The sequence below is a fragment of the Myotis daubentonii genome, chromosome 1, assembly GCF_963259705.1.
Source record: "Myotis daubentonii chromosome 1, mMyoDau2.1, whole genome shotgun sequence".
NCBI classification, from domain to species: domain Eukaryota; kingdom Metazoa; phylum Chordata; class Mammalia; order Chiroptera; family Vespertilionidae; genus Myotis; species Myotis daubentonii.
The window spans coordinates 44,801,041-44,816,495 of record NC_081840.1 but is presented as its reverse complement, the minus strand read 5'-3'; the positions used below and the strand labels follow the sequence as shown (position 1 = coordinate 44,816,495).

The 15,455-nt window shown below is 50.3% G+C and overlaps 1 protein-coding gene across 5 annotated transcripts in view; it reads right to left on the bottom strand.

Moving 5' to 3' along the window:
• MEGF11 (multiple EGF like domains 11) overlaps positions 1 to 15,455 on the bottom strand; it is a 348,251-nt gene that overhangs the window by 42,736 nt on the left and 290,060 nt on the right. For all 5 annotated transcript variants that reach the window (XR_009453016.1, XM_059697712.1, XM_059697722.1 and 2 more), the window contains one exon: positions 11,669 to 11,843. Coding sequence is in view for 4 of the 5 variants with exons in the window: in XM_059697712.1 (XP_059553695.1) it covers positions 11,669 to 11,843 (175 nt within the window). In the remaining variant the exon portion in view is untranslated. The remainder of the gene's footprint in view (positions 1 to 11,668; positions 11,844 to 15,455) is intronic.

The following is a 15,455-nucleotide window of genomic DNA, read 5'->3' as shown; positions in this document are numbered from 1 at the left end:
CCCTACAGACACGGGCAGGCAAGTCAGCACTGTGGGAAACCCCTCCTCCAAAGGCAGGAATCCGGGCCGCTCCTTTCTATTGGAGAGGCCGAGAGCCCAGGCTCGGGCAAATCCAACCGCTTATCGATTGTGGGATCATTAAAAAAAAAATCATAGACCAAATGCAAAGCAAGTTCTAAAGTTGAAACCAGAGACGCTTTCACCAGGGAATGAGGGCGAGGAAGGTTGCCTCTACTGTCCACAGGGTCCGTCCCTCCTGTCCCCCAAGTCCTGTGAATTATCTAGGTCTTCATAAAGCTGGCTTCCTCTGGATTCTTCTGGCCCCTGGAGGTTTCTCAGCCAAGTTCTCATAGAATGCTTCACCACACATAACTGGGGTCTGGAATGAGTCCTGTGTGGGGGGGTGGGGGGGCAGTTTGAAGGGAGCGCAGTTCAGATCAGCCCCCTGCGGGAAGGAACACAGTGGCTTCCAGCCTGGGGTGGAGCCTGGCTGGGGGAGAAGGGGCAGGAGGGGTTCTTCCCAGCATCCTCTGCCTGGGGAGGGGCTCAGCCCTGGGCTTGGGAGTGGGGAGGGTAGAGATGCTCAGAGTTGGGTGACCTTGCTGAGCCTGTTCCCTTGTGTATAAAATGGCAACTGTGACACCTAACCTCAGAGGGCTGTGAGAACTCCCAGGATGGCTATGAGAGGGTTTTGGAGTGGAAGGACTGTGGTACAGATGGTGGTCCTGGTGACGACTTATGCTCCGTCCACACCACCACCTGAGCCACATGACGGATGCCTGACTGCCCTACAGTTGAGGCCACCTCTGAATTCAGCTCTGGCGGCTGGAGCACCCCTGTGACGGTGGGTAAGGTTTCATCCTGGGAGGGGGCAGTGAGCATCACTCTGGGTTTGCCCACAGAAGAGGCGGGTCACAGCGAGGGGTGCAGAAGGTCCCGTCAAACCCAGGGGCTCTGGAACCTGGCTACATGGTTCAGGTCCTGGCTCTGAGGGACCTTGGGCAACTTGTGTGTTTTTTTCAGCTTTATTGGGGTGTAATTGACAAACTTTGGCAAGCTGCTAACCTCTCTTTCAGTTTTCCTACCTGCAAAATGGGCAGGCAGCGGTGAAGATTACGTTGATGTACACAGTGCTCTCAGAACAGTGCCCAGCCCAGAGGCGTTCTATACATGCTTCAGGCATTCTGATGGTTACACATGGCCAGTAAGAGCCTAGGCCCACAGGAGATTTAAAAAAAGAGACCAAGATTTACCTGCTCTGTGTCACTTTTCTCATACTTGCCCTGCTTCACCCTCACAACCATTTTGCAGGGTGTCCTGCGGGAGGTGAGGTCTCAGAGGTGACCTTCCCTACGTCACCCAGTGGGCAAGCAGCAGGGCTGAGAGTCAAGCCCAGGTTTCCCCAACGCAAAGCCCTCCCAGAGCTCCCCCCACTCTGCCAACCTGCCTATACTGAAGAACCATTTCTGGGCGATGAAAACCGGCATGTGTTGAGCACCTACTGCATGCTGGGTTCTCAGACTGCCATGTCACCATCTCCCCACACAGGGTTCAGAGGCCAAACGCAGCACCATTTCGTCACGCCCCTGCTCAAGATTGCAAGAGCCCCCTCTTGCCTGCTGAATTCCACACAAGTTCCCACCCTGGCCTGCAGGACCCAGGCTGCTTCGCTCCCACTATATTCCTCCACAACCTGCTCACCTGGGCCTGAAGGCCGGGGGTGGGGGTGGGGGGTGGGTGGGTGGGGTGGGGTGGGGGGTGTGGGGTGGGGGTGGGCGGCCTGGCCTGGGCTTCCCTGTGCCTGGCTCAGGAAATTAACAGCCCTCCGCAGGGCTTTTAGGACAAGCAAGAACAATTATTTAGTAATGTTCTTGGGAGAGAAAACTTGAGGATTTGTTTTTGTTTTGTTTATATTTACCCCCATTGTTAGTTTTCTTATTAGCCCCACTTTGAAATAATTTATTCATGACCTTTTCTGCAAGATCTTTCATTTTCCAGACACAATCACATCTTCTGGCAGGAATCCCTTCCCTTCCTGGGGTCCATAATTACTCCCGCTGAGGGGATTATTGGTGTTAATGACTAAGGGGAGATGCCTGGGAGGGGCCATGCTAGGTGGGGTCTTGAACTTGAGTGCAGGGGTAGCAGGAGGGGAGTGGGTTTTTCCTTTGTTCCAGACCTGCAGCCCTGGGCGGGCCAGTCTTCCGGCCGGGCCCACTGCTCCCCCTAATGCCTCTCGGTGCACATACCAGGGCACTTCCTTCAGTATTCTCAACAACTCATTTCAGCTCAGCTTTACATCAGCCCCAGGATACAGGGTGCAGGGTTTGCACCCCCATTTTGCAGAAGATCAAGTTAAGGCACAGAGAGGTGAAGTGACTTGGGCAAACTAAAACAGCGAGTTGGCGCAGAGCCGGGGTTGAATCCCAGGCTGACTCCTGCCTGGTCCTCTCCTTAGCACTGACCTCCTCTCTCAGAGCATCCGTCCTGAGGTGAGTGTGGCCTAGGAACCATAGCCCTGGGTTCTAGGCCCCTCGGTCACCTTAGACAAGACTTGTAATCGCTCTGAACATGTTACCGCATCTGTGAGATACAGCCTGCTTTCCTCAGAGGAGAGCTGAGGATGGACAAGCTCAAGTGTGAGATGGCTGAGCCCCAAGTAAGGAGGGAGACGGAGGGTCCCAGCCTCCCCTCCCCTCAGAGACAAGGTCAGGAGGTCAGCAGGCTCCAGATGAGCAATGAGGTTGCGGGGTTGTCCCCTTCCTAGGAAAAGGCCTGCGAGAGCCTCAGAGCTGGCTATTTACCAGGTATCCACAGCCCTCTCCTCCGCAGGCATTTCGGTTTGTGACTGAGAGTGCAGGTTCTGGGTGCAGACTCAGCCATGGACTCCGCCACTTGGCGACTAGGAAGGTTCCTTTACCTCTCTGAGCCCTAGTTCCTCACCCGCAAAGTGGGCATCCTAACAGCCCCCGCACACCGGTGCTGCGAGGATTAAGTACAATAATGTGCGAAGAGCAGAGTGCCTAGCCCAGGGCCCGCCGCCGTTACTCAGGGCTCCGAACGTGTCCCCTTCCTCCAGACATGCCAGGGGGGCTCCTCTGACTCTCAGCCCCGCCCTCCGGGCCGTGGGGTGGCCAGGACTGGGAGCCGGCAGGGGCGGAAACACTGAACAGAGACTTGGACAGACAGAAAATGGGAAGTGTTTAAGGCACGGACGCTTCAGACCTGCCTGGCAGCTTCTGCTGCTGCAGGGAGAGAGGTCAGGCACCAGGCCTGAGGTCGAAGCCTCGGGCCCGGCTCCGCCCGGTAAGGAGGGCGCTGATCCTGACACAGGAGCACTGCAGGGGGAGGTGTGACAAGGGGCACATTTAGCTTCTAGAACAGAAGAGTCAGCAGTTTCCCCTAATAAAGCCACAACTTCGGGGTCCCAGAGGGGGAAGGCTGGACTCAGCCTTGTGACATAAAGCCAATTTTCCCTACTTTGCACTGTGGATTAATTGCCAACATGATTCAACCCCCCAGGGACCCTCCACCCCATCCCTCTCTGCCCTGGGGAAAATTGCTAGGTGTCTCTGCTCTGAGGTGGAGGCGAAGGTGGAAAAAGCATCTGACTGGGAGTTATGTCACCCGCTTTCCCTTCCAGTTCTTCCAATGATTTGCTATATGTCACACTCGCTCTCGGGACCCCAGTTTCCCCCTTTGTAAAATGGTAAGATGCTTGAGGGAAGGGCTGAGTATTCGTCCAACTCTGTCATTAAGAAGAAATATTCCCGTTTTGTGCTCACATCAACTCCGAAGGGCAGGGATTACTAACCTGTTTTATAGATGGGAAACTAGAGCTCAGAGAAGCTAAGCATATTGTCTAAGGTCACACAGCTATTGAGCAACAGACTTGGGATTCCAATCCTGGCGTGTCTGACCCCAGAGTCCATACCCTTTGCCTCCAGTATGACGTCTTTATACAACAACATAAGGAACTCAACCCCATTTACTGAGCATTCCTACATGCCAGGCTTTGTTCTAAGCATTGTACCTGTTTTATCTAATTCAATCCTAAGAATAACAGTATCACACAGTACCATTATTTAGTCGGCTTTATGAATGAAAAACTAAGATTTGAGAAGCTTAAGTAACTGGGCCACTGAAGTTTGATGAACGAAACAATTAGAACAGGAAATGCGCACACATTATATACATGCCACCTGGCTATAACTTTCAGTCCATCGTCTCTTCTGGCCCCGCAATTGTCCTTGATCCCTAGTTCCAGTTTAGAAGCCATACAAGAGGCAGACACGCACTTTGCCCAGCTTGAGGGGGTGGAGGTGGACTGAGGGAGGGTGACATCTTTAAAGGGCATCGGAAACCTTAGAGGAAAATTCAATCACTGCTCCACTGATCTGGATTTTCATAACTCTCACCCCCTCCCGCCTTCCCCAGCCAGAGCCGCTGAGGTCTGTGCATGACCTACCGACAGCGCGAAGAAAGGGGAGAAAAATGTGGAACTGAGTTTGTTCATTTGGGTGATGGAGTGCCTGCTCCCCTCGCCAGCATGCAGGGTTCAATAACGGCAGACAGGGCTTCAAAAAATTGCAGCATAAATAGATGAGCCCTTTAAGGTAATAGAAATTCTGTCATCCAGGGGAGAAATATAGGCCCCGAATCCCATGGGAGGGGACACCGGGTCTGTCTCCCCCGCCTCCCATGCTCTCATCCCCATTATAGCCAGAGCTGAAAGGGAGCATCTGTGCTGAGGAATGACCAGAGGCCCCTTATCTCTCGGCCACACAGGCTCCACGTGGGGAAGAGGAGGCTGGGAGGGGGTCTGGGAAACCAAGTCTTTGCAGCTCCAGCGGCGACCTCACAGGCTGTTCCGTCCAGGTGCCAAGGTGGCAGCCATTAGTCCCCAGGCAGCACAGAAGGCCTCCTCAGGCTGGCTGCCTAGGTGAGGCCTAATTAAGGAAAGATGGTCAGCGGAGGCGCACAGTGGGGCTGAGAAACTGACCTTCTCCCCTGTGATGAGAAAATCTATTCTCAGTTCTGTGGCTGCTCTTGGGGACCTGGGAGCCCTTGGTGACCCTGCAGCTCTCAGCCAGGAGAAAGTTTCAATTCTCACCCCATTTCTTAAAAAATAAAATTTATATATATATATATATATATATATATATATATATATATATATATATATATATATTTCAGAGAGGAAGAGAGAGATAGAAACATCAGTGATGAGAATCATTGATCAGCTACCTCCTGCACGTCCCCCACTGGGGATCAAGCCCATAACCCGGGCATGTGCCCTGACCTCCTGGTTCACAGATCAATGCTCAAGCACTGAACCACGCTGACCAGGCTCACCCCCATTTCTACCTGTACCCTCAAACAGGGTGCTTAGGACAGTGCCAGTCAGCCTCTTCAGATGGGGGAACCCTTGGGGTAAATAACAACGACACTAGCAGGGCAACGTTAACACGAATCCCATCTAATAAAGAGCAAATATGCTAATTAGACCGAACAGCAGAACGACCCTCCAGATGACCTTCCGGAGGAAGCTGGGGCTGCGAGGGCCAAGCCCCTTGCACGGATTTCGCGCATCGGGCCTCTAGTAATGATAATAATAGCTAACACTTGTTGAAATATTACCACTATGCCAGGCATTCTAAGTATTTTATAGGCACTAATTAACAGCTCAATAATCTGATGGACTTTATTAATATTCCCCTTTCTAAGAAAACAGAGGCACAGAGAGGTAAAGCATCTTGCCCAAGGCCACACAGCCAATAAGCAGCAAAGCTGGTATGTGAAGGTAGGGAATCTTGCTCCAGAGTCTCTTCAAAACCACCACACAGTACTGCATACGGTAGAAGCTCACATCATTTGCCAGAGAACCCAGAGATGATGTTGGGGTCGCTGCCCTTCCCACTGCAGCTACCTGTTTATCTGAACTGCAGAGAAGCTAATGGGCAGACTCAAGCCCCAGCCCTGCTGGCAGGGCCTGCTGAGAAATGCAATAAATGTCCTTCCTAGGAAGGTCAGTTCTGGAAACTTCTGCTTTAAGGGCATTGCTCGTCCCAAGAATTTCATTCATTTCAAGAAGAATATATTGAGCAAAATGTTCACATTGTACATGGAGGGGGCAGTAGGGGGCGCAGGGTTGGAGGGAGACAGATTCTGAGTATAAACCATGTCCTGTGGGAAAGGAGGAGATGGAAGGGTTAATTCTGAAGAGAGGAGCGTCCAGGGAAGACTCCATGGAAGAGGTAGCCTTTGCTTAGCCTGAAAGGTGGAGGAGGATTTTCATAGACTGAGAGAAGGAAATTGGGCGTGAGCATTCCAGGAAGAGCATGATGCTTGAGAAAAGGCACAGGTTGAAGCACCAAAGCAGACACTGCGTTTGGGGAAAAGTGAGTTTGGTGTGGGTAGCACAGGTCTGTGGCAGGACTTAGCAGGAGGTGAGGGTAGGGTAAACTAGTTTTGAGGAAAGGTTACAAAGGACTGGGGTTTGAGCTTTACTTGGTGGATATGAGAAGCTGTGGAGAGGGGTGATGTGACTCTAATCTCCAAGTGGAAAGACAGCTTGACTAAGTGCCCTCGCCACAATTCAGCTACTGCCCAGTGGTCAGGAAGAAAGGTCCTCTCCTTCTGGATCATTCCTCACATGGGCACTCCCACCACTCTTCTAACCGGAGCACCCTGACACCCTCGCTCTTTCCCCCTCCCTCCTGTTCGCCGTGGTGTTCTGACCTGGCGTGGACGCTGGGGTCTAAGCCTGCCAGAGCAACCTCAAAGCAGAGACCAGTGGAGCTGTCCAGGGTGCTGAAACGCCCAATTGTACTTACTTCCATTCCCATTTTACAGATGAGAAATAGAGGCCCCCGAAGTTAGCACAAACAGAGCTAGGAACTGAGCTCCTTGCCTTCGAGCCCCGGGTTCTTTCCCGCCACCTGAAAGCCCTAATATAACTCAGCAATGCATGCCCCAAGTGATTCCATTCATGCTGCCATGCTCACATGTAAAATGCCCAGTCTCTCCCACCTCTATCTCTATGTCCCCTTCATCAATCATCGATAGGCATGTCCACCCCACAGTGCTGCTGAGACTGACCATATAGGGTACTTGAGTAGATCTGCCTGAGTGTATGCTCATGGCTTTGCTCTAGTGGGAACCCATGGATGTAGCTCATCCTCACACTCTCCTGGAAAAGGGTGCTGTTCTCCGAGGAAACAATGCTCCTTCACTACTCTCACAATTCACTAATAATTACTATAATTTTTACGGGTTGTCTACTATGTTCCAGGCACTGAGACATTAACTTTCCATATGAAGTTTCTCACTCTTATGGCCACGTCTCCTCTCTACAGAGGAGGAAATTCAGGCTTCAGCAGGATAAATGACTTGCCAGTAGGCAGGGTGTGGATTGGAGGGCCAGACTATGAACTCAGATTTGTGTGGTTCCGTAGTGACCTGTCAATCAAAACCTGTCACCTAACATATGATAGTTCAGTGGCTCTCATTGCTACTGGCTTTGTGATCCTTGGGCAAATGACTTATCCTGTTAGAATTTCACTCTCATTTGCAAATTGAGGAATGTGAAAGTGCACCTCTGTAGGGCTCCTGAAAGGAATGGAAATGAAGCATGTAGCTAGGACTCCATCACTGTTTGCTGCTAATGTGAATATTATTTTTATTGGGCACAAGTTCCTTGATGGCTGGATGGGTGTCTGATGAGACTTTCCATATCCCCAGCTAGGAAGGTAGGAAGGAAGGAGAAAGAGTGTGAGGGCCAGCACATCCAGAATGCCAGGTGGGACTTGCTTCTGCTCTATATTCCTGTGGCCTCAGTGGGTAGGGATGACCTCGCTGGAGCAGGCATGTGAGTAGGTAGTTCTGCACTATTTCATCAGCACTCCTCACATTTATGTTGACCCTGAGACCATTGTCAGTCCTCAGAGACTGTGCTTTCATAGAGCTATCCCAATATCCTCCTTAACAAGCCCTTGGCAGGGAGAGGTCTGGTGGGATGGGATTGCTGAGGATGAGCCTTCACATCCATTACCACATTGGCTACTCACATCCAAGAACGGGCAGGACTGATGTGCCTCCCATCTTACAGATGAGGAAACTGAGGCCTAGCAAGGTGAAGTGACAGGTCCAAGATTACTGAGCCTAGGATCAGGATCTTCAAACACTCAGAAAAGGGTTATTTTAATTAGTCTCTAATTAATTGCTGATCCTAAAAATATCTTATGTTGTTTTTTAATTTTTTGTAAATCCTCACCTGAGGATATTTTCCCATTGATTTTTAGAAGGAGTGGAAGGGAGGGGGAGAGACAGAGAGAGAGAAACATCGATGTGAGAGAGATACATTGATTGGTTGGTTCCTGCATGAGCCCTGACCAGGCCCGGGGATCGAGCCTGCAACCAAGGAATGTACTCTTGACTGGAATCAAACCTGGGACCCTTCAGTCCTGGGGCCGATGCTCTAGCCACTGAGCAAAACTGGCCAGGGCCTTAAAATCTTTTAAGGAAAAAGGCAGGTACATAAATTCACAAGCCAACCAGTAAATAAAGGCTTTGATAGTTATTACTGACTGTGGGACATTTTGGGTAGGGTTTCAGCCAAGTCTGCTCTGTTGATTATCATGACCCTCCATCCTCACCAGGCCGGCTCATTGCAGGAAGTCCCATTCATTCAGAAGCTGGGGTGAGGGCAACAGTAATGATTCTCCCTTAGAGCCTGGTGCATGCAGGAATGAGTCACTAGATGAGAACAACTGACTCTTCTGTAATCACCTCCAGTGGCTCTTGTTTAATACCCGCCAGGGCCCAGAAGAGCCTTCCCAGGTATAATGAGGCTGGGTGGGAGGAGATGAATGGAGATTTGCGGGGTCTCACCAGGGCAGCTTGGCTCACAATCTGTCTTAGCCCCAAGCCCCAGGCAGGGGGCACTAAACAGCTAGCTGATTTCTGTAAGTGCCAAGTCCCCTCTGGGGGGGGGGGGGGAGGCCCAAGCTCAAGGGCAGGAAGTCATTTGCATCCCAGAGAGGAGGAAGAAAGACAATAGCCTGGCTTCAGACTGTTGGACCTTTGACCTGCAGGCAGTGGGCACACAGACACCAGCCTCTCTAGGCTCCCCCAGGGTCCTATTTTCCCTTCTGAGGAGCAGTAACTAGGCAGGTAGCTGGAGGTAAAGACTGGGGAACAGGGAGGTGGGACTCCCAGGAGACCCATAGATAATGTACACAATCGGACCATAATAACCTCAATGAACCACCCCCCAGCACGCACACACGTGCACACACACACACACACATCACATGCGCACACCACCTCCTTGCTCCTACTTTTACCTCATTTCCCCCAGAAGGGTATGTCTCCTGACTTGGTCCATGGAGTCTGCATAATAGACCCTCTTAGAAGTCAGATAGTTTATCTCCCTCTATAAACTCGTCATTTACAGGCGGTGGAACTGGGACCATGAGAAGGGAAGCCACATGCCCAAAGCCATAGAACTACCCCAGTAGTCAAGATGCCTCACTAGCAGGTTGGTGTGGTCAGGGAACTTCAGCTTCAGTTGCCTGAGCTATGTGAGATTTTAATCCCAAACAACGTTCTCACCCAAACCCCAAACCTAGGCACTGCATTTTTCTATGGAAGTTATGGACAAAGCTCACAAAAAGGTAAATTAGAGACAAAACCTGCAGGAGAAACAGACTTGTTTCTTTTGAAGATGCCACTGGAGCTAATGTTCACCCAGCTTCTCTGCACTGGGGAGGAGGAAGAGGGAGCGGAACTGAGTTTTGTTCTATAGACCAGGGGCAACCTGCCCACAAGGCATGTCACCAGGCAAACCCACTCTCCTACAGTGCTAAGGGCTTCCTTGTAGGATCTCCACCTTGGCAGCACACTGGCCTCAACCAGACCATACCCAGACCAAGTACATCTGCATCTGGGGGTGGGGGGGTGGGGGGGTGCTGAAAAGCTCCCTGGGTGATTCCAATAGGAAACTCAACTTGAGCACCATCCCCTTCCTATAAAACCGAAGCCACTGATCAGCAGCACTGGTATCACCTGGGAGCATGAGAAATGCAGAACCCTAGGCCCCTCCCCAGATCTATGGGATCAGAACCCGCCCTTTAACAAATCCCACTGGGGATTTCTAAGGTCACTGAATCCTGAGAAGTGCTGAGGCAAGACACCTGACATCGCTACACCTGACAGCAACTTTGCAAGGCAGGTGCTCCATTCCACAGGCGAGGAAACTGATCCTGAGAGAGGTTAACTTGCTGGCCCAAGGCCACACAGTTGGTGAGTAGGACAGCCTGGATGTGACCGTGGTTCCAAAGGCCATACTTCCTCCTGCGCAGACCACTTCCTACAGCACAATTAAAATATGGCCACGGGGGACCCCTGAGTTTTGGGGTCCTGAGACCCGCTAAGCAATTTCCACCTTTGAACAGGTTTGATTCCCTGGAATCAAACCTCATAAGCACCAGCATAATTCATGAGGAAATACAAATAGTAAACAAACATGTGGGGAAAAGGTTCACGATCCCTAGTAATCAAAGAAATGCAAATTAGAGCAACATTTGAAAATGAGGAGCCATTTTCTAACTATGTAATTAGAAAAAAAAGAATGTTAGCAAAGTTGTTTTGAAATAGGTACATTCATATGCAGCTGGTGGCAGTATAGATTTATATAACCCTTGAGGAAAGTAATATGGTAACATCCATCAAGAGCCATAAATAATTATGCCCACTGACCCCGGGAATTCACCCTAAGGAAATCATTCAATAGGAGGGAAAAGCTGTTTGTCGGGAGATGCTCCTTGCAACACTTGCTGGGAACGCTGAGAACAACTCTCTGTATTGGGGCTGAGTTAACGGGTGCATCAGCTCCTGCGGTGCTATGTAGCATGCAGAAGGGTCATTAAGAAGCCCAGCAGCAAATGTTGGTGAAAGAAAGCAGATGGCCAACTGCCCATGTGCACTGTGATTATTATGATGTGAAAATACAGATGTTACTTGCCTTACAATGGGGTGACGTCCCGACAAACACATGGTAAGTTGAGAACATTGTAAGTCAAAAGTGCATTTAATACACATAACCTACGGGACAGCATAGCTTAACCTGGCCCACCTTGCACGTGCTCCGAACACTTACATTGGCCTACCCGTGGGCAAAATCACCTCACTGCTGCTGCCGGGCCTCAGGGGGGAGCACTGTAGAGCATTGCGCTAGCCCGGGTCAAGATCAAAATTCAAAGTGTGGTTTCTACTGAATGTGTATCGCTTTCACACCACTGTAAGGTCAAAAAGGTGTAAGTCAAACCACCATAAGTTGGGGACTGTCTGTATTGTGTGGCCATGGACAGGGGAGAGCTGGGCACAAAGAAGACAACTGGTGTTTCAGGGTGAGGGGACAATGGACAGAACCCCTCCTATTACTTTCGCAATGACACACCCCAGCAGAACTGGCCCTCTGAAAACAGCCTGAGGGCTCTCCAGTCACAGGCTCTGTGTCTGAGGGGCACACGGAGACACTCGCATTCCTTACCCCTGGGCAGAGGGCCACACTCCCCGATTCCACCCCAAGGCAGGAGGAGCTGGCCCCTCTTCTCCAGAGTGAGGGTGGGGGGTACAGAGCCATGGGAGACCCCTCCTGTCTTACCATGAAGCCTGGGGCACAGGTGCAGCTCCCAGTGATGCTGTGGCAGTCGGCGCCATTCTGACAGGCGCAAGGCAGCTGGCAGCCGTCGCCATAGTAGCCAGCGGGGCAGGACTCGTTGCAGTGGTGGCCAGACCAGCCGGGCTGGCAGGTGCACGCTCCAGTTACTGGGTGGCAGCTGAGCACATGAGAGAGGATGAGAGGACGTCTGGTCAGGGATGCAGGCATGTCCCACCCCCTGGTCTGCCCCGGGGTATCAGGATCAAAGGGTTTCTGAGGCTAAAGTGTATAATGTCTCATTTACTTGTCAGAAGACCCCAAGGTCATGTGGTCTTATTATCCCCAAGACACTGAGGCTCATGGTGGTTATATAATTTGCCTGAAGTCACATAGCAAGGAACTGACAAAATCAGGATTCAAATGCAGGTCTCTGGACCCCCAGACAAGTGCTCTTTATAGTACAAATACACAGAGACCAAAGCAGAAGGCAGCCTCCTCAGACCCTTCCCTTATGGACTGTGGAGTCCAGACCTTCACCAACTCTGCACCCAAGACTGATATCTGGTGTGGGGCAGGCACAAGAGGGTTTCTGTGAAAGCCAGCGGCGCGTTGCAGGTACTCAGTGAACGTTCGTTGAGTTACATGACACCTCAGGGCAAACGGGGCCTCCCGTCTCTGGCAACGTCTGCACTGGAGAGGACGCTCTCTAGCTGTGCTTCGCCAGGGCCCCTTCCTTAAGAGTGAGGAGACTGTCTCCATCCCCTACCTGTCCAGGCCAGAGAAAGGGCCACTTGGCTAAAGGCGGGAGCTGCCTGCCATGACCTCCCTTCATGATGAGAGGGGATGTGAGATGTGGTGACTGTGTGCTTCTCAGGCTTCTGCGGGTGCGTAACTGACCGATGGCCCCAGCTGCGGTGTCTGGACTCCCTCCCTGCACTTGCCCAGAGGCCACACTCTCCCTGGGCTGTTCCCAGCTAGAGCACAGCAGGGATATTAAGGTCAGAGCACATTCCCAGGAGAGCTGGGACTCCTCTGGTGGGCAATGTTGGTTTAAAGACTTCCCGCCTTACCAAACTTTCCTGGCACGGCGCTGCGGTCTAAGACCTCCCATCAGTCTTCCTTGCTTCCTTCTCTCCTTCCCACAGGTCAGACCTGCATGACAGTCTGATGATGCCTACCCAGCCCCTTCCCCACTTCCCCTCACAGCTGTCTCCCTAGTAAATCTCTTGCACTTGGCAACTCCTTCTGGGAGGACTGAGACCAACACTCCAGAGAAGATGAGCCTCTGAGATTCCCTGTTACCTGACTCCCTGCACCAGCGTCAGCCGAAGGGGTGTGGTTGAAAGAAGCCTGCTCCGGGCTGGCAGGAGGAGCTTGGGTACAAGTCTTATTCTGCTAAGTTCCCCGAGGACATGGGCGTTGTCTCCCCGGTCACTGGTGGATCTCCAGGGCCTGGCTCATACTCACGGCCAATGAAATATTTGGGAATGAATAGTACTTTCACTATAAGTAATTATTTTCTGTGTCTGTTGACTTGTGTATCATATGTCTCTCCCCCGCCCCCCGCCACGAGGTGACAGCCCCATGGGGAGAGCCTGCTGTCCGTTTCACCTCTGTATTGTACCCCGGGATGGAGCAGGGTCCCTGGCACACTGGAGATGCTCAGTGCATATTTGGCGGATGAAATAATGAACAAACTAATTGTGTGAAGCCCAACAAAGCCATTTCTCTTCTGGGACCCCCTGGAAAATGAGGGATGGACAGGAGCAGGCAGTTCCTGAACAGGAAGTGCAAATAGCCAGTCATCATTTTGGAAAATGTTGGATTCTTTTTTTTTTAAATATATTTTATTGATTTTTTACAGAGAGGAAGGGAGAGAGATAGAGAGTTAGGAACATCGATGAGAGAGAAACATCGATCAGCTGCCTCCTGCACAGCCCCTACTGGGGATGTGCCCGCAACCCAGGTACATGCCCTTGACCGGAATCGAACCTGGGACCTTTCAGTCCGCAGGCCAACGCTCTATCCACTGAGCCAAACCGGTTTCAGCAAATGTTGGATTCTTAACTAGTCTCATTAACCATCAACTGCATATCACTTTTTATCTATTATAACAGTAAAAAGATTTTTGGTTTTAAAGGAACAAGGTTCAATGCTGGTAAAGGTTTCTGAAAAACAATGTGAGGGTATGTATAGGGAGTCCTGCTAAAAATATTCAGATCCTTTGGTCTGGTAATTCCATTTCTTAGCATCTATCCTAAGGAAATAATCATAGCTGTGGGGAAAGATTTATGCACGCAGATGTTTCCCGAAGCATTATTTATAACAGTGGAAAATGGAAGCACTTTAAATAATAAATAACATGTGGCCAGGCTGCTAAAGCGCCAGGTCCTTTACACATATATTTCTAATAATCAAATAAGCCTGTGAACTAGGCATTGGGTCCTCTATTTTTCAGATGGCACTTGGAGGTTATGTGACGTGCCCAAGGTCACACAGCGAAATCAGCGGCAGCTGGGATCACACCCAGGTTTGTGTGACTGCGTTCTGTCCACTGCCTCATGCTGCCTCTGACAAAAGGATACTGGTGAAATGAATTATGACAATTCATAAGGAATGTTTAAAAGATCATTCAAATATCTTCCAAACTATTTAATGACATGATATAAGGTTAAGTGAAATAAGCAAATTATATGCAAAGTCTTAATCTAAAGTATGAAAAAAGTGATGTAGATATATACAGACATGGATGATGAATGATGAATGAACAAATTACAACAAAATGGTTTTTGTGCTCTCTTCTGGGTTGACAAATTATGAGTGATTTTGAGTTTTTTTCTTTAAATTTCTATGTATTCTCTAACATTCCCAAATTGAGCATATATAGTGTGCCCCCAAAAAATGTAAACACACTTTAACAGCTGATAGCTCAACTTTGAAAATAAAATGTATTTTAATAAATACTGCCTTTATATTTCAGTGTGTGTATACATTTTGGGGGGACATCCTATATTTATAAACAGATATAAAGCAATTAAAGTATAAATATGTAAAAAAGAAGAATGCATGTAAAGGATGAGTTTTTTAAGACTTCCTGGCCTAGCCCTAATCGGTTTGGCTCAGTGGATAGAGCGGCGGCCTGTGGACTGAAGGGTCCCAGGTTCGATTCCGGTCAAGGGCATGTACCTTGGTTGCGGGCACATCCCTAGTCAGGAGTGTGCAGGAGGCAGCTGATCGATGTTTCTCTCTCATCGATGTTTCTAACTCTCTATCCCTCTCCCTTCCTCTCTGTAAAAAAATCAACAAAAATATATTTTAAAAAAAGACTTCCGGGCCTAGAAATTCTTCCAAAAATTTCCAGAAAAACTCCTCCCTGAGCCCCACATGGTAAGGGGAGAAAGAGTGGCCTGCATGGATGCCAAGGGGCAGGAGGCCCCATTTGGTGGCCCTGACCCTCAGCCAGACAGTGTGGGTTACTCCTTTTTGTCCCAACACTCAGCAAAGCACTCAGGCATGGCCTTTCTCAGTTTCGACTATCCAGGGGCCTCCTCTGAGGTTTGGGTTTAGGGTTAGAGGGACTGGCTCAGTCACTGAGGTGGAGAATGAAATGCTTGGACCCAGGAAATGACAAGCAGGCGGTGCTGGCTGCAGCGATCAGCTGTGCCCAGCCTGGGAGATTCTGAAGGGTCTTAGGCATCCTTCTGCCCTTCCCATCTATAGAATCTCTTACTGCAGGTCCTTGTTCTTGCGGGAACACCGCCCTATGAGAAGCATACTAGAGATACAGTGA